Raw genomic sequence first — 12886 nt, 5'->3', positions numbered from 1 at the left:
CAGAGGCATTGCTGTGTTTCTTGGAACTAACTGGAAAAAAACTGAGAACTTGTCCTGAAATTTTATGATAGCCACTTAACAAGAGTTTAAGAGGGTTTTTGCAGTCCACAAAAAATATTTTTGGAAAAATTGCATTCATAACCTTTTTGAAAAGAAAAATGATGTCATATCCTTTTGGCAAATGTGAATCTCCATGATCATCTGGAGACCACTTTTTGAAAACCACTAGTCAAGGAAAGGCATGGTCTTGTTATAAGTCAGTCTTTTGAAAAAGTGATGTCTACAAACATTTGTGTAATGGCACATAGGTAACTCAGCTGTTAAACTGATAAACCATGTCTTTGAAATGCCAGGAACAAAGACATGCCACTGCACAAAAAATATTTATTTGGCTATCACAGTTTTGAAAATGTTTCTTTGAAGTTGAAATTGCAGTTGCACAAAACATATACTCCCTCCAAACCTCTTAGTTTGAAATCTGCACTCAGAGGCAAAAAACAAAGTCTTCTTTAAAAAGTAACATATATTGTTTACTCATAAATATCTTGTAATTATTCGGTATCCAGGCACATTTCTTATTAAAGTTCAGTTACAGATAGGATGTAGTTTCTCTGTGTAGAGAAAACAGGGCATCATTCTTAATTAATAGTCCAAAGCCTTTAAGTATACATCTTATGAAAGTCCACACTGTCTAACTGTAGTCACTGCTTCTGAAAGCAAACATATGATAAACTGTTCCTGTGTAAATCCAAATGACATATGCTTTCATTGAAGTCCAAAAATGTACTGCGTCCACCTCCACTGAGGCTAAAGCAAACTGCTAACATTGAAGTCCAAAAGCATACTGATAACAAAATTGATTCTTTAGTCTGAGCATGTACAATCACATGTCTGTAGCTCCTCCCACACCAAAGAGGTACAGTCAAAGTGGCAAATCAATAAACAAACAGACTATTAGTTTTGCAGACTCTTTACCAACTCCCAACTTCTCTATCTCCAAAATAGGCTTGGCGACACTTGGCCTGCAATCTATATAAATAAAAATGTAATGTTCGTTTGTGGGATTAACATAACTCAAAAACCATTGGAAAAATTGACACCAAATTTGGACACAATACGCCTCTCAGGCCAATGAGTGACCATCACTCATAAAAAACACTGAAAAACACAGGAGAAGATATTTAAAAAGCAAAAAGATGTTACAGTGCATGTGCAAAAACGACTCCCCGACAAACAAAACACACAGTACCATATCCACATTCTGTTCCAGACTACAGCTCCCAGCATCCCCTAGACCAGGCCTTTAGGAGAGGAGGATGATCCAAATGCACTGCTTCCAAGCTGCAAGCTTTCTTCTCCTTGGATTTCTTTGAGAGCATCCCAATCCCTGCATATTTCCAATTTCCTATTCCTTGACTGCAACTCCCAGCAATCCTCCAGATAGATAGATAGATAGATAGATAGATAGAGTGAGGTAGAGGTAGAGGTAGAGGTAGAGGTAGAGGTAGAGGTAGAGGTAGAGGTAGGTGGATCAGGAGGACTGCTGGGAGTTGTAGTCCAAAATAGGGAGAAAGGAGAAGAGAAAGAAAAGTGGTGGGGTGGGAAGGAAGGGAAGAAGAAGAGAAGGGAGGAGAGAATGAAAGAAAGAAAGAAGAGAAAGAGGGAGGGAAGGTTGGTCACAGCAACGCGTGACGGGTACAGCTAGTATACTGTAAAATACTATGGCAGCAACTGTTGTATGGCTATTTCTTATGCATCAGCTATAGACAGACTAAGGCATGTGTCGGCTGTTGGGCTAGAAGATTATTAATATCTGCTATGTACTTCTCAGGCTTGAGCCCTCAGTTGTGTCACCTTTTTCTGGGCCTGGAATAGTTAGAGAAGTATTACTATGTCTGAACTGTTCCCCTTCAGTTCAGTTCCCCATTGATTACTTGTTTCTGAGTCTTGCCATTTACATTCACAACCAATTTGAATCAACTGGCTCTTTAAACGGCTTGCCGATTAACTTTGTGCTGTGGATTGTATCTTCCAGGAGGTTGAGGAGAACTATGCGACTCTTCAGCAAAGGCTGGCTGGATCAGTCCCCACGGATGAGCACTCAGGTACCACTTCTGCATTCCCTGCAGTACTTTCTAAACAAGCCATGTAATGCATTTATAATCACCAGGCCGTCACTTCTTGGGAAGCTAGTTGTTAATCTTTCTAGCGGAAGTCTTCGGTGCTTACATTGCAGCTCCCAATATTTTGGAAGAAACTCCTGGCTGCCAAACAGCGCAAATCAATACGCAGGGTTGCTGACTGTGCATTCTTTCCTCTTAAGTGGAATTTCTTGTATAAGGAGTGATCTTCTTCCATTCAGCACTCTCACCTCTGATAATGTGTACCAACATATTGGGATGGAAGGATTTATGGTTGAAAGGAGCCAACAGAAAATCAGCAAAGGCTTGTTCCCAAGTTTCATGTTTAGATTTAAAATTTAAGTACAAATCTCAGGAAGAATGGGTAATGGTAGTCCTGGCCCAGATTCCTGTTTATCTCCTTTGCTGGCGTAACCCTGCTTCTGCCAGCAGTTCTAGGACTGATGTGCATCGAGGTGTCAAGTGCTCTCTATTAGAAGGGAAGAAGGGAAGGATTAGAAACAAAGGAAATCCTGTAGAGCATACCCTCAATCTTGTTTTCACTGTTTTGTTTTGGGTTTTTTTAAATTTTATTTGTTGCATCCCAACAATCAACAAAATTTTGCCATGCAGGACTTATGAGTCCTGTTTTCACTGTTTTGTAGACTTATGTAACTCAAAGTATTTTTGCTTCCTATCTGCATGGAGAGGTCACTTCCCTCTTCTTTCCAGATGTCTTTAGTGCAGTGTTTCTCAACCTAGAACCCTGTGGGGGGGGGGGTCGCGAGGGGGTTTCAGAAAACCGCATATTTCTGGTGATCTTAGGAACCCCTTTGGCATAGTCATTTGGGTTCACAGTGCTCTCCAAATATAGGTGACCTACATCTCTCCTAAATCACTTTCACTTCATCCCAAATCCCTCCAGTATTTTCTGTTGGTCATGGGGATTCTGTGTGGGAATTTTGGCCCAATTCTATCATTGGTGGGGTTCAGAATGCTCTTTGATTGTAGGTGAGCTATAAATCCCAGCAACTACAACTTCCAAATGTCAGGGTCTATTTTCCCCAAACTCCACCAGTGTTCACATTTGGGCATATTGAGTATTCATTCCAAGTTTGGTCCAGATCCATCATTGTTTGATTCCACAGTGCTCTCAGGATGTAGGTGAACTACAACTCCCAAACTCAAGGCCAATGCCCACCAAAGCCTTTCAGTATTTTCTGTTGGTCATGGAAGTTCTGTTGTGCCAAGTTTGGTTTAATGCCAAATTGAGGCAACTTTCTCTTGTCTGTCTACTTTTTTATACGAGATGTATTACTTGCAACTATCAAAGGTGAGCTTTTACCTTTTTTAAACCATACCAGAAGATCCTGCAGATGTCTTCTCTTGTTTTTTACCATAAGCTCCATATATATAGCTGGACTCTACTCTTCTATAGACACCAAGTCTGCTTGGCCTCCAGACCACCTTGTGAGTGTACCAAGAGACCTTTCAGTTCTGCCAGCAGTCAGCAATACTTTCTTCGCATTTGTCATTCTGGCAGGGTCAGAGACACCCACAAGTTTCTCTCTGTCAAATAGCCACTTGCCCTTTTCAATGTAATTTGTATCTTGGGCGGTTTCTCGTGCCTCTGTGTGTTATCCCCCGGCACCATGGATATTCGACTTATGGCACTCACAAACCTCTAGAAAGCTTTCTAGGCCCTGGATGATTTGCTCTCTTCCCTGTGTTAGTAATTGCATTGCAGTGGCTAGTACGATAAGTAGCACACTCCTCTTTATTCTTCATGCTTTCTCTTTTTGTTCCCCTTTATATTATGCAATCAAGAGACAAAATAATGTAGACTTTGGTAAAAAATAACATACCGTATATACTCGAGTATAAGCCGACCCGAATATAAGCCGAGGCACCTAATTTTACCACAAAAAAACTGGGAAAGTGGATTGACTCGAGTATAAGCCGAGGGGTGTGACATGCAGCAGCTACTGGTCAATTTCAAAATATAAATAGATTAGATACCAATATAATTACATTAATGGAGGCATAAGAAGGTTAAATGTTTTTAAATATTTACATAAAACTGTAATTTAAGATGAGACTGCCCAACTCTGATTAAACCATTATTCTAGCCTTCTGCAATGTAAATGTGCTTATGTATCCTTCAAATAATAATAAAGAGAATGAAATAATAAATGTAATAATAATAGTAATAACTGTAAAATAATAAATATAATAATAAGAAGAGTAAAATGATAAATGTACCAACAACAACAACAACAGAATTCAATAATAGATACTCTTGACTCAATTATAAGCCGAGAGGGACTTTTTCAGCCTAAAAAGAAGTGCTGAAAAACTAGGCTTATACTTGAGTATATACGGTATTTAGTTTACTCACAACCTTCATGTGTTCAGCATACACAGGCACACAGTTTATCAGCCGGTTACAGATATGTTTGAGATACTGGGTTGTTGTAGGTTTTTTCAGGCTATATGGCCATGTTCTAGAGGCATTCTCTCCTGACGTTTTGCCTGCATCTATGGCAAGCATCCTCACTACCTCTGAGGATGTTTGCCATAGATGCAGGTGAAACGTCAGGAGAGAATGCCTCTAGAACATGGCCATATAGCCCGAAAAAACCTACAACAATCCAGTGATTCAAGCGATGAAAGCCTTCAACAATACATGTTTGAGATAGTTTCTGTGCCATCTGGTGAGAACATCTCTCTCTTACCAGATGGCACAGTGTTTGCAAGTCTGCAATCTGAGCAGTCCCAAAGTCTAAAGAAATCAGTGCTCTGTGCTCGTCTCAGCAGATCACATGGTCTGCAGCCCCTCCCACAACTTCTCAGGAAAACAGAGCAAAGAAAGAAAGCTGCATACCAGAACATACCTACAATCACTAAGCAACAGGATTATTGGTCTTGTTCAACCTCTACTAATGAAACTACAATGAAATGGGTTTTTTAATATTTTGATCTTTATTGTGTTTGAGCAGATTTTTTTTGTATTTTATGATGTTTTCCAGTGTTGTTATTTTGTCTATTAGTTTAATTAGGTTGTGTTATATTCTCTAATGTGTTAATTTTGATGTACTTGTCTATATGGTTTATTTCCAGCAATTGAATGCTTGCCTTTCATTGTATTGTCGAAGGCTCTCATGGCCATAATCACTGGGTTGCTGTGAGTTTTCCAGGGACAAGAGTTCTTTCTCTCACCCTGGACATTCCACTGATATATAAACCCCACATGCAGTTTCAAAGCCTAGCTGTTTCCTGCCTGGGGGAATCCTTTGTTGGGAAGTGTTAACTGGCCCTGATTGTTTCCTTTCTGGAATTCCCATGTTTTGAGTGTTCCTCTTTACTTATTGTCCTGATTCTAGAGGGTTTTTTTAAACACTGGTAGCCAGATTTTGTCCATTTTTATGGTTTCTTTCTTTCTGTTGAAATTGTCCACATCCAACAAAGGATTTCCCCAGGCAGAAAGCAGCCAAGCTTTGAACCTGCAAGGCTATTCAGTGCTAATCCAGCTGGCCAATGACAACATTCCCACTTTCCTCAAACAGACAAGAGTTCTTTCTCCTACCCTGACATTCCACAGATATATAAACCATAGTTGCCTAGTTTCCAGCAGATCTCACAACCTCTGAGGATGCCTGCCATAGATGCAGGCAAAAAGTCAGGAGAGAATGCTTCTGGAACATGTCCATACAGCCCGGAAAACCATGGCTTTGCCTTACATGTTAAAAACCGCCCTGAGTCCCTTTGGAGAGCTAGGGCAATATACAAATAAAGTTTATCCAATTCCGAACACAATTCAAAGTGCTGGTCTTAACCTATAAAACCCTATATGGCTCTGGTCCAGCGTACCTGTCCTAACGTATCTCCTTCTACGTCCCACCTTGGAGCTTAAGATCTTCTGGGGAGGCCCTGCTCTCGGCCCCACCTTTGTCTCAAACACGCTTGGCGGGGACGAGGGACAGGGCCTTCTCGGTGGTGCCCCCCCGCCTGTGGAATTCACTTCCTGGGGAAATTAAGTCATCGTCATCCCTCCTCACCTTTAGAAAAAGGTTAAAATGTGGTTGTGGGACCAGGCCATTGGGCAATCAGGTTAAAGGACAATGGATAATGTTTGACTATGGCTTGGAAGAGGATTTGCATAAATTAAACGGAGTAATCATTAGTATATGGCTAGCTAAATAGCCACCAGACTGGCAATAGCTAAATAGATAGTTAAGTATACTGTTTTAATCTTTATTTATTAATGTTGTTGTTTTAATTGTTATATTTGCTATTTTGTATTTTATGATGCGGCATTGAATTATTGCCAATTGGAAGCCACCCTGAGTCCTCCTAGGGGTTGGGAAGCGCGGGGTAAAAATGTCGAAATAAATATTACTAGAGGAAGCTTGAAGAAGGTTGTAATTTCCAACATTCAGTGAATCAAAGTATTTTCCCTAAGATATTGCGAGGCAGAATAGTCTTGAACACTTTGGGTTGAAACAGGAAGTTTTCAGAGACAAATGGAACACTGGACAATAACTGTGAGTTGAGGGGAACACATCCCAAAATGCCAATGAATTGTAGAACAACCTCTGAACATTACTGCTTTCTGGGTTGTTGTAGGTTTTTTCGGGCTATATGGCCATGGTCTAGAGGCATTTTCTCCTGACGTTTCGCCTGCATCTATGGCAAGCATCCTCAGAGGTAGTGAGGTCTGTTGGAAGTAGGAAAATGGGTTTATATATCTGTGGAATGACCAGGGTGGGACAAAGGACTTTTGTCTGCTGGAGCTAGGGGTGAATGTTTCAACTGACCATCTTGATTAGCATTTAATGGCTTGGAAGTGCCTGGGGGAATATTTTGTTGGGAGGTGATTTGATGTGCCTGATTGTTTCCTCTCTGTTGTTTTGCTGTTGTAGTTGTTTTACTGCTTTCTCTTTTTTTCTTCCCTCCATAGATAAAAGTTAGTCCTTCTTTCTGCAAGTGGCTGAAGGTTGGATGGAAGCAGCCTTGCTCGGTGCCTGCTGGTTTCTGCCTGGACTTTGTGGGGGGCGCAAGAGGCCTCTCTTTCCATGGACCATCCAAGCACAAAGTGGAGGGATGGGCAGTTTCCTTTGGGGCCTCTGCGCTAGCCTGTTGGAGAGGGGCGGTGATCTTGTCCTTCTCCTCTTTCTACATGAAATTCCTATTTTGAAACAAGAGGAAATAAGGAACAGAGAGAAATAAGAAAAGAAACCAAATGTATAAAGCTTTGGGTGTAGGATATACAAATGTATTTAGACATACAAAAAAAAATATCGATGTATTTATTTGACTTCATTCCGTGTACTGAAAGCACACTTTAATTTGTAATAATTTTTTTTGCTTTAAGAAAAAAAGAAAATGGATAGTGCCAGTTTGCAAGCCTCCCTCCCAGCATCCCTCTGTTCTCGAATCCAGGGTGGAGGAGTGTAAACGTGTCTTGGTTTTTCACTGGACTGGATTCCACAGCAAGCAGTCCACCTCTCAAAAAGAGTTTCCCTTAAGATTCAGGAAATATAGGCCTTCCTTGTGTGCAATGACACAATCAGGCACTTGAAAGCTGGCAAGCTGGTCTCCCTTTGGGCTCTCCTTCAGTGAGATGCGGACGTAAGAGGAGGAATGGAAAGGGATTGGAGTTCTGGTTCTGTCCTGAAACCCTCAACTTTCATGGTCTCTCCCATAAGGCAATCCCTTGGCATTTCTGTCTTTTGGTGTGGGGAGGACCTTTTACAGAACAGGGCAAGCATGATCAAAGTCTCTCTGGATCACGGTGCGTCTGCCGAATCCCTCGTATTGTAGCTGCCACTGGAGGTAGTAGCCGCATGCTGCTTCTGCCTATGAAGCTAGGGCTCTTCACTACCGTTGTTGATCATTGTGTGGGGAAAGGGAACACGGTTTGGTTTGGGGTAATGTCGTTTTGCATTGTTTGTGCCAAAGTGCTCTGAAATCACACTGATTGGGGGACAGAGAGAAAAAAAAACATAACCAGAATAGCTAGTGTAAGTATTTTTTTTTATAACCAAGTCTTTGCATCATGATGTTTTTGAAGCCAAACTGTCTTTCAGAATGCAGCCGTAAGCCTCAGGAGCACGGCTGGAAATTACAGAAAAGTGCATTCTGGTTTTAACCAGTGTTGAGACTGGGCCAGATGGTACTGGTATGAGAGACAATTTGGGATGCAGCTTCTGCCTTGGAAACTTTCACTGCAAGAGGCTGTTACAGGCTGCTGATGACTGTTTTCCTGCACCAAGTACCCGCCTGGGCCTTTTGTTTTGCTTCTAAAAGTGCCAAATTCTAGAAGCCCTTCTCCCTTAATATTGTACCCCTCCTTGCTATATTACATTGTATGCACTACGGAATGTGGAGCATCTTTCCTTTTCCTCCTCCTTCCCGCGTGAAGGTCATACTGCCTGCTCCATTAACACATAAACACATTTTCCCTGTAGCTATAATGGCCACGAATCAGAACGGCCGTTTCCCAGCCATGCGAAGCACAAAACCTCTCCTTTCTCTCACCAGGAGGAGAAAAGAGTATTGAAATGGACCAGCTGAAATGGGTGATTTGTATTCCCGTCCCTGCCCCCAGATAGTTCAGATCCATCATAAACCGATGCATAGTAGTGAGATGGAAAGAAGATTCTGTTTTTCCAGGGCCCAATTGTGTGACTCAGGATCAGCGGCAGGAAGCTCTTTGAGGCCAAATGCTCTCCTTTCGTACGTAGGGGGGATTTCCGTTATTGGTGCCAACCCAAACACCACAACAATCTGCTAGTTTTCATTTCTCAAATTTCTAGTATTCTAGTATTTTTTGCTTTTCTGAAGCATTATTTTGCCATTGCTTGTCCTTACAAGACTGTGCCTGAGCTGACGAAATGAACTCGGACTTCTAACTTCCTAACGTTGGATGGCATTTTTTGTAGATTTGTAACTGCTGACATTGAGCTCATCACATTTTTCACCCTTTTATTCTCTTGCCATACAAAGCCCAGGGAATGTATGCCTGGATCTATCAGGAAACCTTTTGGATCTCTCCCTAACTCCAATAGCTTTCAAACAATCAGGAGACAATCCATTGCAGATAATAATTATCAGTCCCTTTGCTGCTTCCTTGTTGCAAGAATCCCATACATCTCTTACTGCGCTAGTCCTCAGATTATAAATTTCACCATGTTGTGGGAATGGAAGTGTTTTTTAGCAGCTTTAAGAGGTGTCTGGAAACCAGGCTGCCAAATTCCTGGGGGGGAGGGGGAGTAGCAAAACAACAGTCTTTCTTATTCCTCTGTAGTCAAAATAGATTCTTTTCCCTCTCTAGGAACTTAAACAGAGTGTTGTGCTCTTGTCTTGTTCTGGGGAAGAGTTGTATGTGTTTTCCAAGCTTGTCTACGCCATACAATATGCAATCTCCCATTAAGGGCATTATTCTAAGAAAAAGAGGATGGTGAGAAATGGGGGCCGTCGATGGCTCCCAACACCACGAAACCTAAAATCACTGGGGATCTCTCTCTCTCTCTAACTCCCTAGCGCGTCTACTGTACAACAGGCCCCAGGCACAGGTCCTTTTTGTGTGAAGAGGATCCATACTAAAATGCACTTTGTGGGGTTCCCATTGGTTTTGGGTGTTTTTATTATAACGATGATGATGATTTTAATGTACTAAAATAGCCATGAGGAATTCCAGCCAAAGAAACCTTTCCTCTCCTGCATTGCTGGCTGTGAACATTCCCGTCTTTGGACTGGACAGTAGGATAGAACAGTCTTTTCTTTCCACCCCCACAAAAATAGTAATCAAAGACTTAACTAACAGGAGAATAGTATGATGTCTGTGCTACACTACTGCTTTAGGAAATCATGACTTGTTTTTACCCTGGATTTAAGGTTGATTGGGGTTTGCGTTCCAAGAACCAGGCCTGGATCCAGATGGCATCTTCCTCAGCAGCTTGTTTGTATAATAATTTAGGTTGGATGCGTTGGTAGAACCCTGAGAGCAGAGGAGCAAACTGTCTTCCCATTTTGTGTTTTATTTTTTGCCTCAAGGCTGTCTTGGGACCACGAGCAAACCAAAAAGAAAACCAAAAAACCAGAGTATACAGACTGGAGAATTGTGAGGGGGTACAGTTCAGCCCACCTGGAGGGTTGAGCAAACGTAATATTCTTTTTGAACGGGGCCTCCATTTTTCCCCAATGTCAACATGAGGCTGATGCAAGCTTCTTTATTTGCAGCAGTATTGTTTATCATCTGCGTTTCTGCACTCTGCTTCCCATTGGCTCAAATTCCTGTTTGAGATCTTCCCTCTAACTCGGTGGTTCTCAACCTGTGGGTTCCCAGGTGTTTTGGCTCGCAATTCCCAGAAATCCCAGGGAGGTAATGGCCAAAACACCTGGGGACCCACAGGTTGAGAACCACTGCTCTCACTTAAGCCAGTCCTTAGTAGCTACATCTTGGAATCTGGAAGACTTAAGGACCAGGAGGAGTCATATTTTTGAATGCTAGGCTAGTTTTGTCCTTACAGAGAGTTGTATTTCACATAGGACACACTCTAGCTTCCCATCCCATCTTGTAGCTCACTTGCATCTTCCCATCTTGGGACTCCGTCTGCCTCATTTTACAGCATGTGTAGGTCAGACTTTAGAAAAGAAGAACAGGGGAGAATAGGACTTCTTTGATGTTCCGTACAGAAGATTACAATCCTAGGCCAGTCGCCTTATTTTTTCATTATGCCACTCATTGCTTACCTTCCTTCTACAATTTGCCATTTGGAACTAGCAAAGAATAGGGTTTGATGATGGGGTTGGACTGGAGGTTCCTGTGCTGCTTGTGTATGTTGTGGGGGCTCTTGAAAAGGCTTTTAAGAAGCCTTTGTGAAAAGAAAGGCTCCCTCCATTCCAATCAGCAAAGCTTGAAAAGAGCTGCATGAGTTCAGAGGTGCCAAGTGTTGTTTTCCAGAGTAAGTGTGCCGACATCTTAGCTAATTCTTCCTTTTTCAATAGAAGTCGTTCTGTGCTTTTCTTGTGCTCCCCACTCCCATTCCTCCCCAATTTTGGAATCCCAGAGTGGCTTATATTTCATGGATCTGTTTGATTCCTCGGTTTCATTCCAAAGAGACCCTTTGCTTCCCCTTCAGCTCCCTTTTGACCCATCCCCTCATAAGCAGATTGTCTCCAAAAGGGATTCTGCAACCGGAGCACTACTTCACTCTTCTTTAAACACACAAAAAATACATTGTTTGGCATTCTCTTTAACTACTCGAATTGTATTTTATTTGTTCACCATGCAATCATTTACTCCTTTTTTAAACAGATGTATGTTTAAAGAAAAACAAACAAACAATAAACAAACGAAAGCAGCCCAATCTGGACAATATTCTTCAAAATGCAAAAAGAAAAGTCCTCTTATTAATTACCCTGTATTTTTAACTGATCATGTTTGAATGTCTAAGGAAGAAGAAGAAGAAAAGAATTTATTGTTCTAATTATCCAGATGTATGTATGTTTGTAAAATAGCTCTTATTAATTAGCTGATAAGGTTGTATGTTTTTGGAACAAAATATTGGTCATTAAAACAAATCTGAATTTTGTTGGGTTTTTATTTGTTTGAGTTTTTTGCTTGGAGAGTAGACCAAGACTGGGAGGGAAAGTCATTGGGGAGTTGCATTTTTTGAGAAGATATCTAGTTTCTCCTTTTCCCATCCAACATGAAAAAGCAATTGGTGTGAATTTAGAAATACAAGAGGCACTTGCTACCCATTCATCTTTCCCTAGCTACAGGCAAATGATGATGATATGATGATGATGTTAAGGCAGTGTTGGATACATTATTTTCCACCACTATTCTTTATTTAGTCAAAGGGTGAAGGGGAAATTGCGCTTGGTGCTGTTCCTTGGCCAATTTGCTCATATTCAATACTGCTGGGAGGAAAGAGGTGATTTTTTCAGGTGATGCCTATGGGTTTACAGAATAATAATAATAATCATCATCATCATCTTTATTTCTACCCCGCCACCATCTCCCCGATGGGGACTCGGAGTGGCTTACATGGGGCCAAGCCCAGGCAACATAATACAGCAATAAAATCAAAGCATATACAACAACAACATTATCAAAATGTCATTAAAAGAGAAAAAAAGTCATAAAATAAACATTCCAATAAACACAATCACGGTAGGGATGACAATGGGCGGGCCACATATACAGGGTAAAAACAGTTAACAGACTATGATGAGATAAAATAGGAGCAGGACGTTTATATGGAACTCATAAAACACACAGAGTTGTGAGGCTAAACATCCTATTTGGAGAGCACAAACTTCATTAGCAGAAAACGTTGAGGGGTGCAAAATATGCTGTGCACCTACTCACCAAAGGCGCAGCGGAAAAGCCAGGTTTTGAGGTTCTTTTTAAACATTTCAAGTGAAGGTGCTTTCCTGATCTCCCCAGGTAAGGAATTGCAAAGTCGGGGGACCACAGAAGAGAAGTCTCTCTCTCTTGTGCCCACAAGACAAGCTTGTGAGATTGGTAAAGGCAAAAGGAGGACCTCCCCCGAGGAACGAAGGGTCCGGGTTGGGACGTGGAGAGAGATACGGTCACGAAAGTAGGCCATTAAATATGCTGCAGCTAAAAAGGCCAATGGGATTTTTGCCTGCATAAATAGGAGCATAGTGTCTAGATCCAGAGAAGTCATGCTACGCCCTCTATTCTGCCTTGCTCAGATCACTTTACCTGGAATCACACTGTACCCATTTCT

General features: G+C 41.5%; 1 protein-coding gene across 6 annotated transcripts in view; it reads left to right on the top strand.

Moving 5' to 3' along the window:
• ARHGEF12 (Rho guanine nucleotide exchange factor 12) overlaps nucleotides 1–11719 on the top strand; it is a 123560-nt gene extending 111841 nt beyond the window's left edge. For all 6 annotated transcript variants that reach the window (XM_067470773.1, XM_067470775.1, XM_067470776.1 and 3 more), the window contains 2 exons: nucleotides 2036–2105; nucleotides 7081–11719. In XM_067470773.1, coding sequence (XP_067326874.1) covers nucleotides 2036–2105; nucleotides 7081–7091 — 81 coding nt within the window. In that variant the 3' untranslated portion in view covers nucleotides 7092–11719. The remainder of the gene's footprint in view (nucleotides 1–2035; nucleotides 2106–7080) is intronic.
• Nucleotides 11720–12886: the final 1167 nt, after the last annotated feature.

The sequence above is a fragment of the Anolis sagrei genome, chromosome 7, assembly GCF_037176765.1.
Source record: "Anolis sagrei isolate rAnoSag1 chromosome 7, rAnoSag1.mat, whole genome shotgun sequence".
In the NCBI taxonomy this organism is placed as follows: domain Eukaryota; kingdom Metazoa; phylum Chordata; class Lepidosauria; order Squamata; family Dactyloidae; genus Anolis; species Anolis sagrei.
Note: the sequence above shows the minus strand (reverse complement) of the source record. Positions and strands in the feature narration are given on the sequence as shown.